A 27,353-nucleotide genomic window follows, 5' to 3' on the forward strand; every position below is an offset into this window, starting at 1 on the left:
AAATCATGACATTAAAAATAAAATTAATATTAGATACAGATAATGAATAAATATGATATCATAAATATCATTCTTATTTTATCCTATAGATAATCTTTTATCGTAGTACAAAAGAATTAAAAATCTTAAATTATCTTAAATAAAATAAATCTCTTTCTCGAATACAAAAAATAAAAGAAATTTTATATCGTATATTCGCTAAAAGAAATATAAAAGTTTACGAAGAAAGAAGTACAAAATTTTTTTTTATGTTAACGATAATTTTGAGAAAGAAGTGAATCGTCAATAAAAAAGGTGTTTGACTTTTTTTGAGTTAACAGCATATCTTCCATCTTCTTCAGATGCTTCTTTATGTATTCTTCGGTGAGATATGGCGCACTGTCTTTCTCGAGAATGAGAAACCAGTCCGTTACGTTCTTAAACAGATCGTTGTAGAAGATCTGTGGCGTATTGAACACCTTGCCCATATCTTTGACGATAAATTCCTCCAATTCGGGTTCAGAGGGTTGGCCCACTGCGAATACCAATTTGCCCAAGAAGCTCCACATATGTGTTTCGTCGGGTCGCGATATCATTCGCAGGCGTCCTATTATCAAATTCGGTGCTTTTCGCAGTGCGTCTAAATCGAAGCGATATCGTTTGCCCTTTTCTTCGAAGCCAAAAATTTCATCCCTGTTTACAGGTACTAAAAATTCCAGCGAAGTATTAATGTCTCTGTTTGTGAAAACCGTCATGTCCACGATTTGCTCCGGCGTTATCTTCTCAAATCTGTTGATCATATGCATATAAGATTTGAACAAGTAGATAAGACTGTACTGACAATACTCCTTGTCCACGGACAATAGTTGGGGAATGGAGATCTTGAGGCCCCCAGTCAAACGCGTCATGTGCTTGATTTGCACGAAACGATACATGCACTTTTTATCGGACGTTTTTCCATCTTCGTCTACTGCATTATTAACATATCTCAAAACTAGATCGTGAAATCCTCGGGCATCAACCACTTCCGTACCCAACCACCATTTACTTGCGTCTTTCTTGGACAACATCTTCCATGCGACCCATGTTAATACTTTTAATTGATATGTAATACCCCGTATTATCCCGTTTTTTAAGAATCCGGCTGTATATTGGTCTTTGTGCTCCGATTCTGCAATGTTAATATTATTTATAGTATCAGTAAAATAGAATATAACAATAAGAGAAAATAACACAAAAAATTTTATAACGATAAAGAAAGATTATAATCAATATAAATTTTAATCGTCATTTTCCAATCTTAAAAAAAAATTTTGTAATGTGTGTGTTCTATAAAGGATTCTCTAACACAATACTCATCAAATTATTTAATAATACATATATATTAATCATTGAAAAAGATGATGTAATTTTTGCTAAAGAGAGAGAATATCAACATTTTATAAAAGTTTTTTCCAGAGAAATACTATTTTATATTACGGCTAGAGAAGAAAAGAGAGAGACAAAAAATATAGAAAGAAGAAAAAAAAATATATATATATATATATAAAATGGAAAAAAGCCGAACAAACTTCAAGATTTATATCATTACGTATCTAAAATCAAATAAATTAAACATTAATATAATATTGCTTATTATATGTATGTGTTTATTGTGCACTGATATGCCAGCAAAAATCTTAACATCTAAGAGAAAATCGATAGACTTAGAGAGGTATATATGACAAATATGCCACAAAATGATCAATATGAGACCAAGCTATAAAAAATCTATACTATATCAGTAAAAACATTTTAAAAAAATTGATAGATATAACAAATAGGTGCTGACTACAAGGAGATTAATACAAGATCGAGCAAAAACCAAGTCTACAGAAAATAAATCTGATACCACATACGAAGAAGAAATGCGAGCTAGTTGTAAAATGATATATATATATATATATATATATATATATATATATATATATATGATTCTTAGAGATTAGATTAAGCTGTGTGAGCGGAACATATCCATAGTCAATTCGATTCACTCAGATGCTGTGCGTGTGTACTGTTTACATTATATATAAATAGGGATAAGATAAAAATAATTAAATTAATATTTATTGTATTAAAAAAAAAAAAAAAAAATAGATTACGTTAAATATATCGCTATTGAATATAGACGATTTGGTTTCTTTGAATCGTCAAAGTTGCGATCAGCAAGAAATAATGTAACTCTATCATATGATAACGCACTGAGTTCCAAGTACAAAATTTAACTCAATTCTCAAAATTATCCCCCCTCTCTCTCCCCCCCCCACAATCTTGTATAAAGCAATTATGATTTCTAGTTACTAATTATAATTTATGAGCAATAATTGACACATTATTAATTCGAAATAAATGTAACAAGCGCGTTTATGCATAAATTTTATCCGCAATGACGAATTTGCCTAACTACATTCTCTTACAGGAATCAAGGTGAAATGAAAAATCAATCGCATATATAAAATATAAAAGGTTTATCACAAATGCGCAAATGAATAATTCGCGATAACTGGAGACGCATGGGAAACGCAGTGTACGTTTGACGTGCCGGTCAGCGTTATCGTCAACATCATTTGATGTTTGGCCGACACACGCTAAAAATCTTTCAATTCCGCAGTAAAAGAAATATTACCATATCATCGTCGATTGCGAGGCTCGATGTAAAGCGAAGCTACTCCATTGCAACATTAATTTAGGAAAATATTCGTGGATGCGAAACTGAATCGATATAAGAATAATAAACTATAAAATTTTTTCTGCAGAATTGACAGAAAGAGAGAATGCGTCTTCCGAAAAATAAATTTTCGATTCTCCATTTCGCATGTCATAAAAGAGAATCATTTTACTTCACATCCCATTTCGATAAAATGTTTTCGATAAAGCAGATAAGAATTAAAATCTTCTTCTTTAGTGACACTTGATGAACGATATATATATATATGTCTATATCTATAATAATCCCTAATATCGAACGTACGCGATGAAAAAAATCAATTTGTTTTCACGTATAGTGCAAGAAAAAAAGCAGTTCACTTCCCATTGACGATGCCACAAAGATCATGATTTAACATACAAGACATCTGATGTATATTAAATTAGGTAATATTTTCTAAATAAATCTTTCACATACATACACATACAAAGTTTCTGACACATATGTACAAAGACAAAAAAAAAAAAAAAAAAACACTGAAATTTCTTGATACATTAAAACCACTGATCCCACGATTTGTACCAAATACAATGCACAACAAATACGAAGATACATATATATATTTATGATTAAAATTAATAAGCACGTTATTCATACGATATATGTGCAACATTATTAGATACCTTTTGCGACACTGCTGCTTTTATTCTCCATGCTAGATTCTCTGTATCGTGTATCCTCTCTCGATGCTTTTAATCTCCGAGAGTTATATACGCTTTTATGAAAATCGATTTATTGAGACAATAAAACGCCAATTTAACTGGATCCAACACGCTGGATGCGCGCACTATCTCTACAGCCGGCAGAAGGCAACGAGAGCTTACTCATACGTAGATATGCAACGATTGCCTCTTCACTACTACTACAAAGGGAGAGTCCCGAGGAGTACAAAGGAGCTTTCAGGCGTTTATAGCACGGCTGGGAGAGGGCAGGGATACTTCTCAAGAGAGTGATCATATGTTTTGTTTATCGGAAAAAAATATTTTTAGGAATGAAAGAGAGATAAAGAATTACGAAGGGCCTCCGAGACATATTAATTACGTTTCTTTCAACGATTTATTCTCTAACATCTTGTAGAAAAGATATATATAACTATTCGCTATATATGGTCACGATTTTAAAATTAAAATTGAAAATTAAGTAAAACGTAAACGTATAATGAGAGTTTTATGTTTAAATGACGATTATTTCATAAAATTATAATTAATATATTGTATAATCATATATATATATATTGTAATTAATGAGAAAATATTAATATCTATAATAAAGAAAAAAAAATATATATTTTAAATTTAAATGATTATATAATTATAATTATGTGAATTAGAAACTAAAATAATTATTTATTTTTGTATGGCAAATTAGCATTTTCTTGCAATGAAGACAATAAATCCAAATTTTTCCTGGAAAAGATAAGTAGAAAGTATCGATAGATGCCTTGCTAGAAAAGATAATCAATATTTATCAATTTGTTATCGGGATATTGCTATATTATCACCGTCAGTCACACACATATGACTATAATAAACTTTAGAATTATATGCATACAATTCATTTTCGAATCTAGAGACATTTTTAATTAAATACTAGGGAATTGTTAATTTTTATATAATTGGTACGCTCGCGTAATATTCTCATGTAGCATAAATATGAGTCTTCTTTTATTGTATATTACAAAAAAAAGTATAAATTATTATTCATCTTTTGGTATTAAATATCTTATGACATAATTTAATCATTTTTATATAATTTTTTTCATGTCATGTCGAAAAATGTGAAAAATTATATATTTGATTTTTATGGATGAATGCAGAGGGAGATTATATAGGGAATATATAATTGGACAATATATTGTGGGATATACATTACACAATCTTTTTCATAGATATGCTTTTTATTTCGAATATTATATCTGGCGAGTAATAATGATTACTTAAATAAAGTCATGTATTACGATGAGAATGAAGCAAACATCACTATGTACAATATAAATATTACACGATTCACTATGTTGCATTCTATCACGGAATGCATTCTATATACGTTGCAGCTTATATCATCTACACGCGAAAATCGTTTAGCGTACTAACTTGCGAGATATCGTTAAAACTTTTACTTTCAACATTCCCTTCAACACTGTATGGAAAAAGGCGCACTCTGTTAAAAATTCACCATTTGAATTTACCAGTTAATCTAACATCAGCTTGTAGCAATATAGTGCTATATTTTTTACCTTACTCACATAAACACGCGCGTTATAACACAATATGACGCGCATTCGTAAATCGGTCTCGTGTGCGTTGTCAATTTCTGTAAGGCGAACATATCTGAATATTAAGGACGATTAAACGCACACGGAGCACGAAATAATATATCTGTGTGTATTCATACAAGCAATATTTAGGAAAATTACACGGAGTGTATCGCCAGCAGAAACAAAATTTCATTATGATCTAATCACTTATGCATAATGCCAATTTATTACATTCTTATTTTAACGGATTTATTTTTTTTCAGCCACTTAAAACGTTCAAAATGATTTTGATGAAGATATATATTGTTATATATATATATATATCGTGATCGCTGAAAATTACTGTAATTAATGAAAAAAAAATCTAAGAGGGTATAAAAAGAGATTATATCTGAAGATTCCTAGTTTTTCAGCAAATAATGTAAAAATATAGTTAAAACACACACACACACATTATTTTTGATGATTAATGAGCATAAATTATTCACTTATTAAGCAGTTCATATATATCTGAAATATTTTCATTATTACATTTGGCAACTACTTCGAATACCTATTCTTAATAAAAAAAAAAGCTCACGGAAGTTCTTACTGACAAAATGTTATATAGGAAGATCTCTTTTATCCAATTATCTTATTAGTAATCTATAGTGGAAAAAGTATCATATTATGCACGAGAAATCTGGAACACGTTGCTCGTCGAGAGATCTAACTAATTCACGTTGAATCTCTCGCCGTAATGCATATCTAATATGCATCAATATGTAGGCGAGTTTTAAAAAGCAGATGCAGTACAAACGCAGCACTTTATGGATACTAATAAGAGTATATACAGTTATTGGAATATTTTCGATTTATCATAAATGACATGTTCTCTGTAAACAAAATTATGAACTTATATTCTCATTGCATATTTAACATTAAATGAATGTATTACATTTACGATCAGAATGCACTTGCAAAATTACACAAATTAGAATATTATTTTTGATACATAGATTTTTTTTGTTATTACTTCTTGAATACAAGTTTTAATATTGTGCAGATATAATTTTATTTTGAATATTGTCTATGAATAAATCTGTTTTTTATATATGTCTATATAAATAAAATTTTAAAGAAATCAAGAGAAAAGAAAAAGAAAGAAGATAGAGAGCGATAAAAAGAAAGAAGAATAAGAGAAAATTATATTAAATATATATATTATATTTAATGTTAAATATGCAACAAATATATTTCAAACGTCTATTGAATGTTGGCAAACCTATTCCATTTTTGGATATTTCTCACATACAATGAATGATTCGATATGCACTCATAAATAACTGTAGCGTACACTGAGAATAATTGAAACATTAGAATGGAAAATTATCACTCCATTACAACTTGCTACACTGTTTGGTTCATTTCCAGATCAGTGTTGTGTTCTGTTATGTCTTTCATCGAATATCCATATGTTTCAACGTCTTCTACGTTCTCTTCTATTTTAATAGGATTTTTAACCACGTGATCATTCTCGGTTTTGCATACTTCATTCGATGTACTTATTTTATCTTCTGATTTGATTTCTTGCTTAACTGCGAATGCTTGCTTTCTGACTTTAGTCTCCCTTATAGTATCTGTTCTTTCCCTCTCGTACATAAAAGTTTTCCGTTTTCTTCGCATCGGCTTGCACACTTTTTTATACAGCACATTCATTTCTTTTACTCTGCTAGTCGGAATTGTCCAGTCCATTTCTTTAGCCGTTGTGTCGGAATTTCGTGTCGGATCCATACTGCTTTCATGTTCTGGAATTTCCAATCCCAACTTTTTCATGACTGCGACCATTATTTCATCAACATTACCATTTATAATTAAGTCAGCCTTCTTATCCTGTAATCATGATTTATTTGAATTGTGTTTTCACAAAATTGCACAAAATATAGATATTTTTATAAGTTTAATGCCATATAATAATCTTACATGCTTTGTTGGTTGCAAATTGCATATAACAAGACGACCTCCATATTTTTTTGTGTACAAAGGTAGATTACCGCTTGGAATAATTTGTAAAGTTGTTCCCAAGCATATGCTTAGATCAGCAACACTAAAAGAATGCGAGCTTTTTAATATTATATATGTGATATTGATAAATAATACAATATTAGAGATAAGCATTGTGTGTGGCTAGAATTTTTATTACACAAAAAACCAAAGATATTCTATAAAAGTTAGGTAATTATATAATATTAATTAGATAATTATATAATATTAACTAACTGCTATTTATAATTTTTGATTACATATATATATAAATATAAATTTTTATTATTTTTTTATATATATACATGTATAATAAAAATAATATTAATAATATTTTTTTTGTGTAATAATTTCAAATATTCAACTATTTGTTGAATGTTGAATGATGTATGCAGAATATTATTATCACTTACCTGGAATGTAAATCAGACAATGTCAAATCGCTGTCTGGTAAATTATGCTCCCAATCGAGAATAGTATCATGCATTCGGCCGCGGCACGGACGACCGCCTATCTGCTCTGATCTGCATACGGTATCTAAAGATTTTTTTCCAACACTTTTGGTCGCAAAATTACGAATAAATTGCCTGTAAAATAATTTAAGAATTCTCAGTATTCTTATTGTAATAGAATATTTTATCATTTTAATTAAACCGCTTTCTATTTTTTATATTTACTAGTTTATATATTTCTCCTACATGCAAAATTAAGGAAGCATGTAATTACATATGTATATTCTTTTTTAATCATATATTTATATACAAACCTGCCACATTTATCACATTGTTCTGTAAACATATTTCCATGCAGTTCTGCTAGATATTGCCTCGATATTCCCGATCGTAAATGTAATCCATCTATATTCTGACTTATGATGAATTTTATTTTTTCTAAAAAACAAAAAAAAATTGTAACAAAGAAATATTAAGTAAAAAGAATTTTGAAACTCTTAAAGTTTTTATAGCTCTTTTCATTCACCAACACTTACTGACTTCTATCAATTTTTTCAATGCCATATGTGTTTTTGTAGGAATTGCTTCATCAAAGGAAATGTTCATCGAAGGTTTTAAGCCTTTCTGTTCCAATGTCCACACACCATTTGTACCCCTAATGTAAGAGAAGATATCGTTCAAAATAGGCAAACACTATACACTTTTATACTATATTCTAATTATTGAATTTTCTCTCAATCTACTGTCGCTGAATGTATAAATAATTTTATTAAGTTTTCCCGTGTTTAGATTTCTCATATTTATTTCTTCTAATTTCAATGTAAGAGCTACTAAAATTATCTGTAGTTTAGAGAAACTTTAAAAACATATGTATAAACATTTTAAAAATATATTACAATAGCGCGAAAAGATTGCGTTTCATAAAAATGCATTATTACAAGTCAATAGCTTAGCATTGTTATATGTTTTCATCTCATACTTGATCTTCATGCTTCAAGATTCTTCGTGTATCGCATCTGTTATACAATGTCAAATGCTATCCTCAGTAGAAGGGGGTGAATTCAGATGGAGAGAGAGGGGAAGAGGGCAAGGGACAGGGACTATCAAAAATTTTTGACAGTTCGACAGAAATCGGCAGGCGATAGTCACCGAAAATCGGGGATACCCGCGGCGGTGCTGATACCGGCGCCGGTGTGGACCACGACGTGACGGGCGCCCTGTATCCATTCGGCCAGGAGGCCGCATTTCAGCCGAAGAGTCTCGACGCTGTCGTATCTCTGTAAGCGAGGAGAATAAGAGAGTAAGAGGAAAAGAGAAGTAAAAAAAAAAAATAAATAAATAAATAAAAAAGAGCATCGCATTCGAAGCATTCAAAATCAAACGTCGTAGTCTCAAAAAGACGAAAAGAAAGAAAGAAAGAAAAAAAAAAAGATTTCATCCCGCCGAATATTTTTTCTTCCTTTTTTTCCCTCACCTCCTCCAGTCCCAACACTCCTTTGTTTTCGTACGGCGATAACCCGTCCGCGTAGCTAGATGACATTTTTACGCGGTCACTCGGTCTCGGGCGAGAGATCTCGTCGGATATTCTAGACGACGCCTGGGGGACGCCACGAACGGATATCCGGGCCCGTCTCTTACGATCGCCGTGGATGGATGAAGCTGACGCGATTTTAGCCGCGCTCCGGCCGCGCTCCCATGTGTCAGAACGGATACGTAAACACAATATGAATCGAGCTAATGACCGCGTGCTGTTATGTTTATACGCTACGAATGACGATAAGTGATAGGAAACTCGAGACCCGCGGGGAACGCATTCTGTTTTATAGACTGCACTGCATGCAACGAAATGGCACTTGAACAGAAAGAAGATAATAAACCGTCCGGGGCATGCGCCTTGCGGTTCGCGCGTCCCGTAGGAGCGGCGGTCCGGGACGCCATGGACGCTCGAGTTAGCCCGAGTTCCTCTCGCGTGCATTCAATTCATGCACGAGTCGCGCGACCGAGCCGCGCGTTTCGCGGCAATTTCGAATTCGATCTGTCATCGAGAATCGATTGTTCTTCCATTCTGAAAAAAATACCCTACAAGATCATTTTCTAACATTTTCGGAAATACATTTCACATTTTAATAAATAAATATATTCGCGTTTAAGATTATTAAAATATAGACGAGATAAAAATGAATCTCTCACACGTGTGTCAATTGTTTGCTTTTTTTTCTTTTTTAATTACAAAATTGAGCAATTATAATATAATTTAAAAAACACAATCGCGTAGCGTGTTATAATTTTCCGATCGAGCACAAGTACCAGTTTATTTGTTTTTTATTTCTTCCAACTTTATTTGTTTTTATTCATCGTCGATTCATTCATTGTCATCGTGAAAGGGACGGGGAACGGGGAACACGTGCTCGTTTAGTACACGTGCATGGTCTACAATATGAAGAAATTAATTTCCCAGAAAAATATCGCGCGCGCAAGAATATAATTTTAACGTATTTGAAGCGCGAGGCAACTTATCGGAGGAGCGTCTTGTATCGATAGATAATTAAAAAACCATGAAGATTGCTAGAAGGTTCCGCAAAATGGCGATGGACTTGGGTGGCGTTTCGCGCTTTCATCTCACAGTCATTTTTCCCTCCTTCTCGCGATTTCGCTACCGGTTCTCTTTCATCTTTCATCTCGCGATTACTTTGCTATAGCTATAGCGGACCTCTATTCGCGCATGCCGGGTGGAGTGACGTCCGCTACGGTCGCGTCAACTCGAGTGACACGGTCGCGACTAAGAAGGAACGCGCGCCGCATCGAGGAAGGAAGATGAAGGGTGTCAGGAAAAAAAAGAAAACGCACTTCTGAGTACGTATAGGTTTCTTTTTTCCCTTCTTCTTTCTTTTCCGGTCGCTTTTGCATATATATATATATATATAATAACCGACGCGTATTCACATACACGCACACATATATGCGAGAGCGCGCGCGCGCATGACAATGACAAGTGCCGCGTGGTTTTTTTCCCTCACGTTCGTCGATGTGCGTGCGCGACCAGGTGATTCCGCAAGAAAATACTCCCTCTCTGTCTCTCTCTCTCTCTCTCTCTTTTTTCCTCCCCAATCCCCTCACGCTCGCTTTCTCTCCCACTCTCCTCCCTCTCGTTCGGTTCAGAAACTCACACCCTCTCTGGTATATAACCTCAAACCGTCGGCGAGCTAGTATCGCGTCGCTCGAGTGTTTTCCGCGGCTAAACCGGGATTCCGAATGTGCGTGGCGCGATTTCTGCAGTCGCAGCGGGTGTTAGCGAGCTCCGGGGGTTTCTCACCACATGCGACTTGTAAGTACGGTATTTAGTTTTGCCTCTTTTCCAAATTGCCGCATATGGTGTAACGCGGTCGTACACCGCGTCCACAATTTTTTCCCGATCTGGCGCGTCCTCGATTGCCGGACGCGCGAAAATCGCCGTGATTCGTTCGCGTAGATACATATATCGAGAGAAGTTCGTAATCATCGAGATTGCTTGCGTTTTCTCTCTGTCGTTTCTCCGGTTTTTTTTCTCCACCCTCCCTTTTTTTTTTTTTTTTTTTGAGGGTTGTAGGAATTCGGAGATATTTTCGGGAAGCGACATCTCTCTCTCTCTCTCTCCTTTCGCGTGCGTGTATTTTCTCTTTGAATGTATTCTTAGATTTTATATATATATGCAAAGCGTTCAAATAAACAACGCAAAATTACAGACGCTCCTGTTTCGAAATCGAAGCGGCGATTAGCTTGGAGCGAACTCAAAAACAGTTTTGGGTGTTTCCGGCAGGAAACTTTTGACTAAAGTAAAAACGCTTTTTCATAATTTCTCGATTAAACGAAAATGCTCTATTTTTTATAATTTCGCTTAAATAAAAAATTGAGACCAATGTATATATCATTAATATCTGAAATATTCTGATAATACGGATATATAATATTATTACTCTTTATTTGGACAGATGGAAGAAAAGGTAAGATTAGGAATGATGAATTACATAGTCGGAAGTTTTATTGTGTCTGTAAACATATTTATCAGTTGAATTTATCATCAATTAAGTTAAGTGTTGAATTAATCAAAATCTTTGCAAGATAGGAAATCTCAATTAGATCTCAATTAATTTCCAATAATATATATATATATATATATTCTAAAAAACATTTATAAATATGTCATTATTTTATATATTAAAAAGCGCTTTTATGTTTTTTAAGAAAATCTACAAATATGATAATAATATCTCTATTTTAAATCTAAGTTTTATTATATATATATATATATATTTTTTTTTTTGAAACTAATTTATATATATATATATATATAAATGAGATTTAAAAAATTTTTATATTTTATATATATTCAAAAACGCGCTTCTGTTTCATATATATATATATATATATATATATATATATATGTGTGTGTGTAACTTAGGTATTTAAATACCCACCTCAGCATTTGCCCGAAACAGAAGCGCGTGTTTGAATAAAAATGAAATACAGAAATTTAAAAAATCTCAGTTTTCAAATTTCTTGTATCAATTTCATGCGAAGACGATCTTCTCAAATAAAAGCTCACTAAATAAATAAATAAATAATTAGGTCGGCGTCCGCGTTTAGTGCTAAAACACTACGCTAAATGGAGACGAGAATGAGGACCCTTGTGCACTTAATGAGAAAATACGTAACTTAATATCTGTATGTTACGCAAGATCGCAAACTACTTTGCACAAATTGCAAGATAGTTATTAAAGATGATAGTTATTAGATAACTCGGAGATCAATAATCGTACACGCCCGGCGTCCCCCCTCAATTGTTCGACCAAGAATTGTATATTCGAAACGTTGGAGACTCGCTCATCTTGTTACGGCACTGGCTCTGCCCTTTTCTCTTGAGATGTCGTAACAAGCAAACACACAGAAAGTTTATTTTATATATAGTATTATAGAGAGAGAGAGAGAGAGAGAGAGAGAGAGAGAGAGAGAGAACCACGCGTACAAATGTTGTTTCGGGACATACATTCTAATGAATTCGGCGCCAGCTTTTCTCGCTCTTTATAAAAGGAATCTCTTACAAATATATATATATATATATATATATATATATATATATATATATATATATAAATATTCAGATATTTACTCATTATTTTTTGGCATATTTTTTTCAGAGATTGTTAAACATAGTACATATTTAGGGATCGCAATATTTCGTTTGCTGCTCAGCAATTGCATGGGATGATAAAATTCTTCTCTTCGGAGCACGATTAAAAGATAATTATAAAGAGAGAATAAAATCTTATAACATTAAGTTTGAATTACCTTTGTCTTGAAAGTATTTCACTATTAATAATACTTCACAGAAAATTTAAAAAATTGATGAAAAATAAAGAGTTAAGTTATATCGTGATATAATTTGTGATTGCAACAATATTTTCTTCGATATATTGAATGTTGTAATAAAAATGGAATAAAACGTAAAAACAAATCTTGAATCGCGTTTGTAAAATAACTATAATTTTATAAAATGTACGAAGAATTTCGAAATTCCAAAAACACACGTTCTTATTGCTAGACGTGTTGAGGAAAAAGTCACGCATCGGTTCGACTCCTTTCATGTGTCAGCTGATTCGTCAGCGGGAGAATACATTCAGTGGACTTTCATAATGCACAACACGAAAACTTTGTACGCGATGAATAAATCATGGGTGCGGTCAGATGATTCTTGTTTCGAACTTTCCGATCAAAAATTCAGTTTTTCGAAGATCATCGTCGGGTGAAAATTTTATTTAATTTTGCGCATCCTAAATAACCGTCCTTTGAGGAATATGCTTTTATAAACCGCGCCTTGTCGTAAATGTACTCAAAGCCCTTTTACATGTAACACAAAATGAAATATTGACGGGGGAGTATTCTCGCGTGATATTGAAGCTTTTGTTACACGACTGGTCGAAGAATAAATCATTCTAATTATTTTGGTATAGGTAAATAATAACTGATATCTGTCAATGTTTTTATCAATGGTTTGATCATATAGAAAAGTTGAAAAAAAAAATTAGAATTAAAAAGAAAAGAATATATATTATATATATATATATATTCTGCGATAATTATTAATTATTATATTCTGTGGAGATAAATAAAATTTTAGCAAGGAGTGCGTTTGTTTTAAAATTTTTTCTTTTGACATTTGTGATTATTCTAAATCGTACAATATCCTTTTTGTCAATTTTTTAGCATACAGATATTTTTGTCAGCGATTTGCGTCTTGTTATTATACATTCTATATGTTTCTTCGAGACCTTCTTTATTTATGGTACAGCCAAGGACGTATTTATATAGAAACTAATAAAATTTATCGTCTACAGGTCTTTAATTATTCGCAAGAGAATCCGCGGCATTATTTCATTTAGAGGAAATAATGATCAATCTTTCAACGTTCTCTTATATTTAAAAAAAAAAAACAAAAAAAAACACGTGTCTCTTTTGAGACAACAAAATTACATAACTCAAAACTTTCTTTTCGATTGTATATCGAAATAAATAATATTCCTCCGGAAAGACAAACAAAATTTATTCGCATGAATTATGCATTTTTATAGGGTGGAGGAAAAATTATTCTTTCATAGCCAGCTTAGGTAACATAAGACCTTTCCGGATACTTTCCTCCAGAACCGCCACTGACGAACGCCGGTCTGGTATCATATTGTTTGGCGACGTGTGTTGGACCTAAGAGATGAAGGGTTTGCGTCATCACCCAGTTTCAGTCGTTCAGAGTGTGGCAAGCTCGTCGTCAGTCGATTTCCTCTTTTTTTCTTTTCTCGCGCGTGCGTGGAACATCCCGTAACAATTCTTCTCGACTCGATGTAGCGTACTACTGAGGGTCGGCAACCTAAGGGCGCGTGTTAAAGGGTGCCGCGAATAATCGCGCGTACGTGGATTCCGTCTTTTATACGCGCCATTTACGCGCGCAAATGCTTCTCTCCTCCTTCTGCCTATTCTTCGTGAATATTTTATACAACTCGAGCATGTACAATGAGAAATAGAGATAAAATTATTTGCAATATATATTGCACATATATAAATGCAAAGTAATAATATATAAAATAAATTAAAAGAGAAATTAAGTTTCTCCGAGATTTAGTTTAGATAACTCATCAATGTCATTTGTATTGTAAAATTTTTTAATCTCGTCAATATTTCATTTTGTCATCGTCTATGATAACATCAATTTAGTGCAAGTTAATTTTTCTCACGTGTTGCTTACGATCAAAAATTTTAATTTTTATTCTGATCTCTCTGAAAGTATTATATAATCAGAAAAAATAAGATAAAATCACACAAAAAGAAGATACGTTTCGTCGAGAAAATTATTTGTTAAAGTACTTTGGATACAAAATATTATTTCTGGACGTTAATCGATTAGCGATCTCGTTAACTAAAATTTAGAGTTAATATACAGTTTATAAGATGCACAAAAAAAAAGTATCCGGGCAAGTGTTTTTGTTTTTATGAATTAATGATTCTTAGGCTTGGGTACTTTTATAGAATACTGTTTTACATTTTTTAATTTTACCCCATGAAATTTCATAACAGTTCCTCAGTTCGATTTTCAAGTGTTAATATTGGTCTAACATGCGTTACAGTGCACGATGAAGTCTCCGGATCGATAATGTCAATCTTGAAAACCGATGATTCAAGGGTCAAAGCAATCGACCCTTGTATGCACAGTATTCCGTGCACTATGACGATGCGAATAGTTGTGTTACAGTAAAATCCTTTGGCGATTGTAACACTGTACACTCGATTCTCAGTTCCTGATTAATTTTTAAACCCGCGAAAATTGCTGCGACTCTTGATTACGATACGTTCACACAATTGTAGCAATAATGGGGCACGAAAATTAGCACTTGTTTCTCCGATCGTTTCGCATTGAAACCTTCGAATTACGCGAACTCGCTTCTTCTAATAAAATATTAAAAAAACGAATTGATTGTATTGATCCGAATAACGCGGTACTTTCGAATTAATTAAGAGAGTGCTTAATTATTCGTTGACATTTGTAAATCATATCGAGGTAGGAAGATGAAATTATTTCGAAATCACGTTATTGCAATCACGATTGATTACGATTGGTATTTTTGTAATTTAACACTTTCTGACAATGAATATACAGGGTGTTAAATAAAAATATTCAGTATTTATATGATAGATGGGACACATCATACTGAATAAAAGAACCTTAGTAAACAGTAGATCGAAAGCTCAATCATTTCTGAGATATAAACATTTTTGTATGTTAGTATCATGATTGACTACTGATTTCCTTCGTGTCGCATGCGATGTTTACATCAGTGTTAGAATTTCTATCCGTCCGATTTTGACCCGGACAATCAAGTTTTCAAGAGTCTTGTCCGGTATCCGGTTGATAAGTCAAACCGGACGTCATATGTCCGGTTTTTAGGTACACATAAATAATAAAATGAAATTTAAATGATAGATCTCTAAAAGATCAATTATCGACAATTGTTATGGCTCCTGTACACAGAATATGGCTTGGTGGAAATTGATGCGATAACCAATCAAATTTTCTGCTGCGCGGAATTTATTTTTCTTGCTGAAATACTTTTATTATTTTTCTTATTTTTGTTCAAAAAAATATATTTTATATTTTAATAAATGTTAAACGTTTTTATTTTAACGTGTTAAACGTGTCAAATGTTTTAACAAATGATAATTAGTATGTGTAAAATTTCAAATATTTAATTATATTCAATTTTAATTTTTCAAAAATAAAATGTCTTATATTAAATAATAGTAGCTTATTTTTTATTTTATAATTGTTTAGAAAACAATATCGTAAGTAATTTCTGATAAAATTTTGTATTTAATCTAGTTTTATGATTACTGTTCTTGTTCGGTTAGATTTTGTTTCCAAAGACGAGATGTCCAGTAATTTAGATTTCTGAATTTGACAATCCTACTCAGTGTTCATAAACCACGTTCTGAATGTCCTCATTCAATTTCCATACATAATTGATAACAGAAGATTTCACGGGCAATCAGTCAGTTGTCATCAACTAGTGATTGCGGATCTATTTGGTGATTACACAGTTACAAAGTATCGTGCTGAAAATGTCAGCGTATTACTCTAATGAAGCGGAACATTTTCTGTAAATATCGAGATAAAGATTTAGACAGATTATCTTCGTCGAATGCGACACGTGGAAGCCAGTATCAATCAATCATGACGCTAACATATAAAAATGTTTATATCTCAGAGACTGTTGAGCTTTCGATCTATGTTTACTAAGGTTTTTTTACTTAGTATGGTATGTTCTGTTTACCACACAATGGTTTTTTTTTTTTTTTTACACCCTGTATACCATTGGTAATGAAAATTTTCGTGAGAAACAAATTGTGAAAAAAATATCTGAAAGAGATTGACGTATCAGTCTATATGATTTTATTGATTTAAACAGAATCAGTAGAACAGAATCAATAGATAATAAAAAAACAAGATAATTATTTAATTTATTTGTTAGTATTTTACATACGTTCCATCTTAATATTCGACTTTAGCTTCGCATATGTGAGAAGACGGAGAGTGTTAGAAATATGTATACAGATATTTTAGTGTATATGGTATATTCCTACAATTCATTGATTGTGGCACAAATGACACGTGTTTATTAATCTGAAATTAATGTACCAAGGTAAGACTGTTCGATCGTTTAACGTAAATAAAATAGCTTTTTAATGATACGCCACTAATGTTATAGACATCAATCTAGAGCCAATATTAAAGAATGAATTCATCACGTGCTAACCAACCATCGCTATTCGTTCGTGAACTTCTCACGACCTTGACGTATGACTGAAAAATATATAGTACAAGTTGCTTGCCCCTCCCTCTCTCCCATCTTGCGTTCTTGGTAATTATAGTGGCAGCATAAAGTACGTTACTTGTCACAACTCACGGTTGCGCGTTTATCGTCAAGCTATTATACAAAAATAATTATAATCTTTCAACTCATATAATATATTCATATCATTTTCGTTGACTCTTAAAGTACTGTATTTAAAGCCGTTTTATAATATACACTCCTGTCAGTGAAAGTGATTCTTTTGTTGTTGAGAAAATCAGCAAATCATCAACAACGTGATATAAAAATTAGTGCGCATAAATTCTTTGATGCGATCGAATAAAATTATGAAAACTTTTTCCGATTTAAATTTTTAATTTGAAAATTATCATATGTGTGATATGTATTTCCATGAATAATGTTTAAAGCGATAATACTATCTGTCGCTACTTTAAATTCCGAATAATAATGCTACCTTGAATTCTCCAAACAATTTAGACATTGTTATGTTGAATACATTAAAAAAAAAAAAAAAACTTTTCGTTGGTTTTCGTATAAAATTATCTGTATGCGGCAGTTAAATATTATAATCGCAAAAATATTTCTAGACGTTATATGTAAATGTTGTAATTTTTATAAATATTTGAATTTTTCATTCGACTCGCGTAATATAATTTAGCGAAATATTTTACCATTTTGAACGTGAAAATTAATAAAAATATTTTATTATCACAGAGACAGAAAATATTTTCTCTTAATATTTACTCAATTAATTTTAATTCTTTTGTAAATAAAATGTAAATTAAATTGTTTTTGATGATCATAAATAGTTTTTGTTGTAGCTAAAGTTTTGCAAGTGTATCTGCAGACTATGTATATCAATAGAGGCATTTCATATCGTTATCTATCATAAGTAGCATGTAAATAGTGATTAGTAATCTCATTATCTATTACGTATACGAATGCTGATTTTATGTAATTGTTAGCTTTTTGATCGATGCTCATTTACTGCGCAGTAAAAAAATATCCGTTTTTTTTTTTTTTTTTTTTTACCGATGGAATCGTAGAATCAGACAGAATCATTATCAGCCTAGAGTTTTATCTTGATGTCGAAAGTTTGTCATATATCATATCTGGTAGGCGCGGTTGACCTCATTGATTTGTATGAGAAATTTCTTGCAAACGGCATCGCTTAATACTTTCAACTTCATTCGAGTTATAAAGCGAGCGAGATTATTATTGTTTATGAAACTTTTACAACTCGCTTTCTCCTTGAACATGCACGCGAGAAATTAATGTACGCAATATTTCCTCGTGCGTTGTTGCAAAAACGATTTCTGAGTTAACCTTTTCTTTCTTCGATGCTTGATATTTTTTATCGGTTTGAATTATGAATAAATAAATTGTGTATATATATATATATATATATATATATATATATATATATATATATATATGTATATAATTATATATAATTATATATAATTTAATATATAAGATATATTATATGTTTACGTTTACGTTTATATTTATATCGAGTTTTTGATTTTGATTCGAATTTTAATTTAACGGCTAATAATGCAAAGAGCAATGAGCAAAGAATTTAGAAATAAGAATCGAATGTAAACTGGAAGCCATCCTAATCCGAAAGGAAAGGATTAATAAATACATATAACATATATTATATAATTAAATATAGATATATAGAAAAAATTATTGTATTATTTATTATAATTAATTAATTTATATTGTTTAGAAAATACGTATATCTTTAATTCGTAATCAGCATTTTTATAACACGTCATGATAACACTGTGCGATAGTACACGGTATGAGTGGATAGAACACCGATTTTATATCTAGGATCAGTAAGCATGTGAACATTATCCGCGTGACTTGGTCTATAGATTGGCGATCGTTTAAACATAGCTTACAATTGACCAGCTTTATAAAGTACAATAAAAAGCTATCACTCGCTTCTTGGATAATTTTTCGACACAGTTTTTCGTAAGCTTTGACAAACTATGCACATAGTATCTACAGATGTTTTATAAAATCAAATTTTTTTTTTCGTCTAAAGTCAGATATAAATTTATAAAATTTTGATTATTTATATGTGACACAAAGTGTATTTTATAAGATTAATGGAGTTCACAGTCTCAGTAATAAAGTAGTCGTACGCGAGGCGTCTTCCGGAATACGCGAGATCGCGATAATCTACGAATTCTGAGATCCACGACTAATCCGAATCCATTTTTTTGTCTACTTTTTTCAGCAAGAATCCGACGTGTATGATGAAAGGGGCTTATTAGTATGCTGGATAAGCGACGGCTCCATGCCTCCGGTACGTCGCCATGCACCCTCATCTTCGTGGTCGTTCTGGCACTAACTGGATGCTTCTCGTTCTGGATTCACATCGATGGTTCAGGATCACCGATCCCTTACTCCAGCGGCGGTGCGGCCGCGCCAGGATATATCCTTATATTTCCCGGAAACGTTACGCCCTCCGTGCAGCCCTACTCGATAAACGAACTTCCGTCCGATGATAAATCCACGCTGATCAACATCACGGACTTCAGATTCACCATGAACCACAATCCCTGCAATCGCACGCAACCTTTGCTGCTAATGTTAGTTCACTCGGCGCCGGGAAATTTCCTGAAGAGACACGTCGTGCGAGAGACTTGGGGTCAACAAGCGCCGGACGTGACTTTATTGTTTCTCGTGGGATACTCGGAGGAATATCAATCTAAACTCGAAGAGGAGAACAAGAAATATCAAGATTTAATACAGGGAAACTTTCTTGATGCCTATAGAAACATGACCTACAAGCACGTTATGGGATTAAAGTGGGCTACCTATTATTGTCCAAGTAAGATGATATTGAAATTTTCTCATCTTAATTATATAGCCCGGTTATATTTTATTTGTCACACGTGTTTCAGTTATATCTTATATCTCGGATATTTATCGATTTATCTTAAATATATTTGTGTATTAAGATAAAATAACTCAAGAACGAGATAATTAAATATCGACATGATTACACACACTTTCTTACATTCCTCTAAAAAAAAAATACATAATAATTCTTTAAATATAACATCTTGTTCCTCTAATTTTCATTCATACGTGTGATATTCGATCATCGATTATTCTAATACATACGATATATTACGAATATATTATGCATACATAACTTTGACACATATTGTTTCAGGTGCCAAATATATTCTTAAATTAGACGATGACGTTTTTGTTCATTTACCGGCCATGGTGGACTTTTTAACGCGTGGCCTCTCGCCGTGGGGTGCAAGACGTCTGATTCTCTGTGATCTTCTGTCGGCTTCCACAGTGAAGAGATCCTGGCGCTCAAAGTGGCGCGTCTCTCCTCAGGAGTATCCCGGTAGACTTTATCCCGCGTACTGTGCCGGTTGGGCAATCTTATACTCCCCCGATAGTGTATTTATATTGTATCGCGAAGCCCAGAAGGAGCCGTACTTCTGGATCGATGACGTGCACATTACCGGGACACTGGCTAGGAAAGTAAATTTAACGCAAACCTCATTACACTCTTGGGTGCTTACGACCGAGAGTATGCGGGACCTGTTGTCGAACCCGAGTACTCGACGAGATTTTTTGTTTGGGCCTCCAGATTTAACGGAGAGCAGGATACGAGCCTTACATAGTCTGGTTACTAAACCACGGCCTAGTAGCGAAAGCCTATTGAATTAAATATGTCTAATAGAACAATTTCGGTTATATTTCGGGCGCGGTGTAACGTGAGGAAGAGAGGAGAGAGAAGAAATACGAGCAGTGAGTGTTCTTATACTTTCCACGTATCTTAATTCTATATACATGCGTATATCTGTACAATAGTCCAGTAAGTGTTCGATTATTTGCACAAACGCCATATTATGCATAATGCATATGTAATAGTGCGTTACATATATGTGCATATGTGTGTAACATATTGTTACATGGTGTGTAATATTATACATGTGTAACAGAATATTATGGAACTTACAATTGTCTTATTTAAGCAAGGATTGAAACCAGTATAATTTCATTGAATTCAGTTTTTTGCACTAAAATGCAATGTTACACCAATTGTCACATTTCTAGTGTCACAAATAACATAGGGATCAAACTTTGCTGATTTGTCGAGAATTAAAGTTCAAACTCAAACAGTTGAATAAAATACTGATTTCAATCCCTATACTCAAATATTTATACATTATAGAACAATACTCAGTGATGAACAGAAAATCATCTTACTTTTAAAGTTTAAGAAAAAGAACTCGTCTTTTTCTCTTCTAGACTGCTAATTTGTAATCAGGGCTTGTAATTGAACGTTGTTTCACGTCAAAAATAATTTTCAGGATATTATGTTCTTGATTGTATACATGCTTCAGATTTTTTAAAATTTCTGAATTATTTAAGTCATTATCGCATAAGATAAATAACAGTATCTAATAATTTGCAGCACAATTGCAATTGAAACCTGATTTTTTATGTATAGATTGTAGTATTTCAACCGTCTCTGGCTACTATATAGGACGTACGCACATCTGCACGCACATACATATATAGATCTCTATGTTAAACGAGGGAGAAAATCGACAAGAACGTTTTTCGTTATTCAAAACAAATTTAATAACATTTCTGTTTGCGAAATCTGTCACGCGAGATAGAAAATTCTTCGATTATATTGTATATTGAAATGAGAATCAATTAATTTTTAACAAATCTTTACGAGCCCTGATTATTGCACACACATATATTGAATTAAGTTGAATCTGGTATGAGAAATCACACAAATATTCTAATTTAAAGAAATGAAACACAGCACATATTTTTTTATTTATATTTATAAAAATGCCAACACATTATATGGGGAGAGTAATATTAATATATTTAAAGAGTTTTACGTATCTCGTGATGGAAGACATTCTCCTCTCGCAGTGATAGAAATTTGCGAGATACGAGTGTGTTATACTTTATTGTAAATTTATTAATCGGCGTCAAGAGATGAGGGAGTTCGTACATGGAGCCACACTTGTGAATGTACTTAAATGTAATGTAATTAACGAACAAATTTAAGATATTATATTGTTATGCAATTAACGAATCGAATTAATATTGTTATGTAGCAACAAGTACAACCCCAAAACAAGGGTCCACTCACAATTAGATACAGAGATCACAGGTATCTGTCTGTTTTTGAATGTCTATAAATTTTTTATGTGAATCCGTTTTCTTTTCTTTTCTTCTTTTGATCACGATTATATTCGGTACTATGAAAAGTACGTGTCTGCAAATTGTAATCTGTCAAGAAACGTAAAATTGTCCATTTGGCTTTTAGTTATGTTTAGTGATTTCTGTAGGATATCGATGATCGATGTGACAATTCAGATATTACTTCGCACTTTGCATTGTATTATCTCTCTTTCAATCTGAAAATACAACGAATATGTCTATGGAATAAAACACGCAGAATTCCATTTGCTTTATAATCGAAGCCGAATTTTTTCTTATGATATAACGGAAAGATGATTCGAGCTCTACCGTCAACTCAAGTATTTTCAAATTCCGAAACTAGGCAGCATATTCGTATCTCACAGTATAGGATAAAAAGATCTGATGATTATATTAATTATTTAAAGGTTTCATGCATCATATTCTTCTCGACGTGGATATTCTCAGACGTTTTTACTGATGTATCAAGTTTTTTCTCATATATCATCTTATTTATATATTGTTTTCGGAAAGAGCAAGTAATCTCTCTATCGCGATAATGTCAAGTCGCATAGTATAATTCTTGTGATGGAATAAATACTTATAATTTCAATAAATAATGGATTACTTAAAATACAGTGTATTTCTCCTTTTTATTCGCATTGACTTTATGTAACTTTTAATCAAGTCATCTTTGTGTATATGTATGTAAGTTATCAATCAAATATGATTTAATATGTAAAGAAACGTATACAAATAATTTCTCAGCAGCAGAAGTAATGTTTGAAATATATATTAATTTAAATACTACATTAAACATTAAATATACTGCATTATTGCTATGTAAAAAACTTGTATTTTAACTGTTAATTAATAATTACTCTGTCTAAATATTTAAATATACATAATAACATTACATCTGTGATAATATAAAAGATTTGGATATTATAGTTGCCAAAAAGGGCAACAGAGAACGGGAATAATCGTAACACATACAATCGGATATATATTTTATTGGTCCAGCTGTGTTTAACTACGTACAACTATTTATAAAACTTTACAAAATGTTCAACATGGGTAGGACAATAAGGGAACCTTGCTTAGGTATATTTACAAGGCAACGGGGTTACGCGATTTCTAAGAATCGATTGACGACAAGCATAACATTATATAACATTAAATATAATTATCGCAGAGATTCCTCCAATGTGTGAGGATTACGATATTCCGAATTGAGATATTTTCTTTATAAACGCAATTTCGTGATTGTGCGAATACCTTCAAGCTCGGATTTCGGTCTAATTAGAAAGATTCGTTAAGAGTATTTAATATTATTATTAAATAATTTGAGTATAATATTTAAAAGAATTTTAAATGCCATACAACATTGCGAGGCACGCGTTTAATCCTTTGTACATTTATATTTTACATAGATACAAACATAACTAACTTTCACAAATTACATACTGGAAATTTATAATATTTAATAACAACACAGAAATGATAAAATTTATCAATAACTAAAGTGAGATAAATATCAATCAGATTCCAGTCTACGTATGTCATTGGTTGCACGTAACGCAGTATGAATGGAAACAATAAAAAAAACAAATATTTTGAATAACGCGTGCAAATCTATTATGAGAGTCTTATAACGATGAATAATTAAATTCGTAATTTCTTGATATTATATCCAAATTACTATTACGATTTTATTAATTTTGATAATTCAAAAATGTATCTTTTTATTTTAAATTTCTTGAATGTAATCTATTAATCCTTGTTTTTAATTCTTTATATGTGTGCATTCTGTTACATAAAAATATATATTTACACATGTAAAGATCGAAAAAAATCGACCGTCCATCTTGCGTTTGTAAAATCTATTATCAATCAAGATGACGTACGTTTCATTAACTACAGCAGAAATAAGGAAATAAAATTAATATAAAAACGAGAACTGTACATAATTGCAAAGTCATATATGAACAGTAAACGAATCCATAGTTTCTATCGAGATTGTTTACAGTCCGAGATTAGCTAATCGTCTAATATAAATTCGTTAACAATCCCGATTTTCTGTGATTGAGAAAAATTCTCTAATTGGGAGAAAATATTTTATTATTTATAAAATATTATTAGTATATAGTCTCAACATGAAACATTAATCTCGTCTTTGATGGATTGGTAAAAGTACTCATGTAAATTCTTCATTGTGTGCATTGAACCATTGAAAATCGAATATTCGATTATATCCTATAAAAATTGGCAGTATACAAACAATTCATCACATCAAAAGTCAATATATATATATACAATATATATATTAAAAAAGTCTTCATAACGAACGTTAAGATTGGTGATGTTTATATGTTTGATCCTTATATATGTTGATTGAAAGAAATGTTTTTTATACGCGACTAAGAGAGTCTCTGCAACATTATAAACTACAACTTTTACAATCTAACAAATTCGCCGTCCGATGCTTGCCGATTAATTACATGTAATTTATATAAAAACAGTATTTTTCGCTTCAACGCAGGAGCACACGAAATTCTAACAAACTCTACGGAGCCAATGAAGGAGCCTGTACGAAATATATATAACGTCTTTATTCGCGCAATATTATTTTTAGATTATTTTAGATTGGATAAAGATCACACATATATATATAGTAATACAAATCTATAGCTATTTAGATGTGAAATGGTCGAAAGAGATTTTATTTCTCATTCATTTAATTGGAAAACGATTGCGCAAATTGTGACTGGATTCAGCTAATTTATAAAAAAAAATCACAATTTTTTTACATGAATGTACAGCTGAGAAGAAAATGCTGAAGGACATATTCTGATTGACTTTCTGATATTTTTCGAGCAAGACATGTGATACCGAAGATGTTGAAAATTGCTCATCTTATGAATCGAAGATTGTTCCACTTTTCAGAGATTGAATCAATACGGCGCCGCCGTATTAATTTAATTAAATTGTATAAGAAATTTCATATGTAGAATTCCTTAGCAATAATCCACTCTAATTCTCTCTATATATAAAATTCAATTGTCGTTGCGATATTTCCGATATTACACCGTATCGGAGAACGTGACAAATTCAACTACGGAGATCTCTAAATAATCTGCCTACATTTTACTTACTACTTTCTTTTAATCTCCGCAAACACCGTTGCGATACTTTCTACGTTTTATCGATTTTCATCAAATAAGGAAATGGTATGATTTGCATCGTGCATAATGTTTAGTTTCGATACGACGTTCAGTGTAGTGGTAGCAAAGTATGTCACACGAGAAAATAGAAATAATTAAATAACGAAGTGAGTGACATCACTCACTGTATATAGGTACCTAGAGCACTTAATATTCAGGTACTAATTACGTTATCGTGATTAATGTGATTCGAGATTATAATTAGTCTTACAGGCTGATAGGAATAGAGCCGATACTTCGTGATAATACATAGAATAAGAAGCACGACTGTTCGAAATGGCATCTCTTAATCCCGAATAAGGCGATAGAAACGTCTAGACAGGAATATAAATGAATCTAGCGCGATTGCAAATTCAATTGTCTAATTGAAGGAAATAAAAAAATTGACAACTTTACGAGATAGATATCCATCGATCCTTTCTCACGGATTTTTCGCATAGGTTTGATCTTAGGACTGTTCGCGTTCGAAACGTCCGTGTGCCTATGTATGTGTATATGTATGAGACGTGTATTATTATCCTTATTAATATATAACGATCTCTACGGCGATGCTTCCGGAGACCAGCTCCGCGCGCTATATATATATATATTTTCATCTATAAGGAAATTTAACGATGAGTGTGTGCTTTTGATCGGTTAATTTATATTTACATATACATATATACACACATATATATATATATATATATATATATATGTGTGTGTGTGTGTGTGTAAATACGCTATTTCTCGCACGAAACTCTGTATAGGGAAGATATCGGTCCGTCGATAATACTCGCGCTAATTATTATTCGCATCAGCTAATCGGATCAACGACAAAGTGGACGCTAATAGAAGCAGAATTTATCACGATTTTAGATCAAGCTCAGTATAGTATATTTATAAATGAAAGGAGGCCGTTTTTTTTATTCTCTCCCGACCCTATTTTCTTCGCAAGCTCTCTGTAATTATCATTTATTTTCCTGCGTTCAATTTATTTTAAGAAGAAACAGAAATAATATATTTCATCGAAGACTTTTTAAAGAGTAACTTTTTTTTTTAAAATTGAAAACCGTAATTTCCCTTTGCAATCCGCCCTGCCGTTCTGTATCCTGATGCTGTTGAACATACGTTTTAGTCTCGGCGGACAGAATTACTTCCCTGGCAGTAATATTTCAAAGTAGCGTATCAACACTAATGAGTATCTTCCTAATGCGCGTAATACAATAAATTTGATCTATTTATGATATATCAACTAATACAAACTTTATTTATATGCTAATTCAATTTAATAATCGATCTTATCTCAGCAATTAGTAGGAAAAAACAATAGAGATGCATCTCTAGAAAGAGAACTTCGACTCCTTCAGAGAGCTTCGCTTCATTCTTCCTTGATTCCACGATCGCATAAATATCTGATGTGCGCGAATACAATTATTTATTTATTTTTTTTACTTATAGCCACTATTTTACTTTCCGCTCATGCTTGTATCTGGGAACCAGCTTTTACCACTAATGATCCACAATCTTTTTTTTTTTTTTTTTTTTTCTCAAGAGCAACCCCAAATTGTCCGATAAGTTACATTT

The 27,353-nt window shown here is 32.1% G+C and overlaps 3 protein-coding genes across 6 annotated transcripts; 1 reads left to right on the plus strand and 2 right to left on the minus strand.

Moving 5' to 3' along the window:
• Positions 1 to 208: 208 nt before the first annotated feature.
• On the minus strand, positions 209 to 3,575 carry LOC138935383 (uncharacterized). Its single transcript, XM_070299891.1, has 2 exons — positions 3,349 to 3,575; positions 209 to 1,150 (listed from the first exon to the last, which is right to left on the minus strand). The coding sequence occupies exons 1-2, from the start codon at positions 3,377 to 3,379 to the stop codon at positions 252 to 254; spliced, it is 930 nt and encodes a 309-aa protein (XP_070155992.1). The 5' UTR covers positions 3,380 to 3,575; the 3' UTR covers positions 209 to 251.
• A 1,071-nt stretch (positions 3,576 to 4,646) lies between these two features.
• Sirt6 (sirtuin 6) lies at positions 4,647 to 9,357 on the minus strand. 2 transcript variants are annotated; one of them, XM_070305596.1, is made up of 7 exons: positions 8,931 to 9,357; positions 8,606 to 8,733; positions 7,993 to 8,111; positions 7,771 to 7,894; positions 7,418 to 7,591; positions 6,945 to 7,068; positions 4,647 to 6,854 (listed from the first exon to the last, which is right to left on the minus strand). In XM_070305596.1, exons 1-7 carry the CDS (start codon positions 8,994 to 8,996, stop codon positions 6,372 to 6,374), a joined length of 1,218 nt encoding a protein of 405 aa, XP_070161697.1. In that variant the 5' UTR covers positions 8,997 to 9,357; the 3' UTR covers positions 4,647 to 6,371. The 2 variants fall into 2 exon arrangements, with proteins under 2 accessions (XP_070161697.1, XP_070161706.1); XM_070305605.1 differs by lacking the exons at positions 8,606 to 8,733; positions 8,931 to 9,357 and adding an exon at positions 8,436 to 8,593.
• Positions 9,358 to 10,134: 777 nt separating this feature from the next.
• Positions 10,135 to 23,190, plus strand: LOC138935394 (beta-1,3-galactosyltransferase 5). 3 transcript variants are annotated; one of them, XM_070299927.1, is made up of 3 exons: positions 10,135 to 10,309; positions 19,601 to 20,197; positions 20,546 to 23,190. In XM_070299927.1, exons 2-3 carry the CDS (start codon positions 19,639 to 19,641, stop codon positions 21,058 to 21,060), a joined length of 1,074 nt encoding a protein of 357 aa, XP_070156028.1. In that variant the 5' UTR covers positions 10,135 to 10,309; positions 19,601 to 19,638; the 3' UTR covers positions 21,061 to 23,190. The 3 variants fall into 3 exon arrangements, with proteins under 3 accessions (XP_070156028.1, XP_070156018.1, XP_070156039.1); XM_070299917.1 differs by lacking the exon at positions 10,135 to 10,309 and adding an exon at positions 10,374 to 10,781; XM_070299938.1 differs by lacking the exon at positions 10,135 to 10,309 and adding an exon at positions 19,119 to 19,332.
• Positions 23,191 to 27,353: the final 4,163 nt, after the last annotated feature.

The sequence above is a fragment of the Polyergus mexicanus genome, unplaced genomic scaffold (assembly GCF_030449975.1).
Source record: "Polyergus mexicanus isolate NDT 795.1 unplaced genomic scaffold, iyPolMexi1.0 SCAF_1, whole genome shotgun sequence".
NCBI lineage: Eukaryota > Metazoa > Arthropoda > Insecta > Hymenoptera > Formicidae > Polyergus > Polyergus mexicanus.

Coding starts and splice junctions, on each gene's coding strand:
- Sirt6 (XM_070305596.1), bottom strand. CDS start 8,996: ATGTCATCTAGCTACGCGGACGGGTTATCGCCGTACGAAAACAAAGGA. Junction 8,112..8,605: donor GCGGGTATCCCCGATTTTCG/GTGACTATCGCC, acceptor CTCTTACATTAG/GGGTACAAATGGTGTGTGGA. Junction 7,895..7,992: donor GAAAAAATTGATAGAAGTCA/GTAAGTGTTGGT, acceptor TTTGTTTTTTAG/AAAAAATAAAATTCATCATA.
- LOC138935394 (XM_070299927.1), top strand. CDS start 19,639: ATGCTGGATAAGCGACGGCTCCATGCCTCCGGTACGTCGCCATGCACC. Junction 20,198..20,545: donor GGCTACCTATTATTGTCCAA/GTAAGATGATAT, acceptor ATATTGTTTCAG/GTGCCAAATATATTCTTAAA.
- LOC138935383 (XM_070299891.1), bottom strand. CDS start 3,379: ATGGAGAATAAAAGCAGCAGTGTCGCAAAAG. Junction 1,151..3,348: donor AAGCAGCAGTGTCGCAAAAG/GTATCTAATAAT, acceptor TTAACATTGCAG/AATCGGAGCACAAAGACCAA.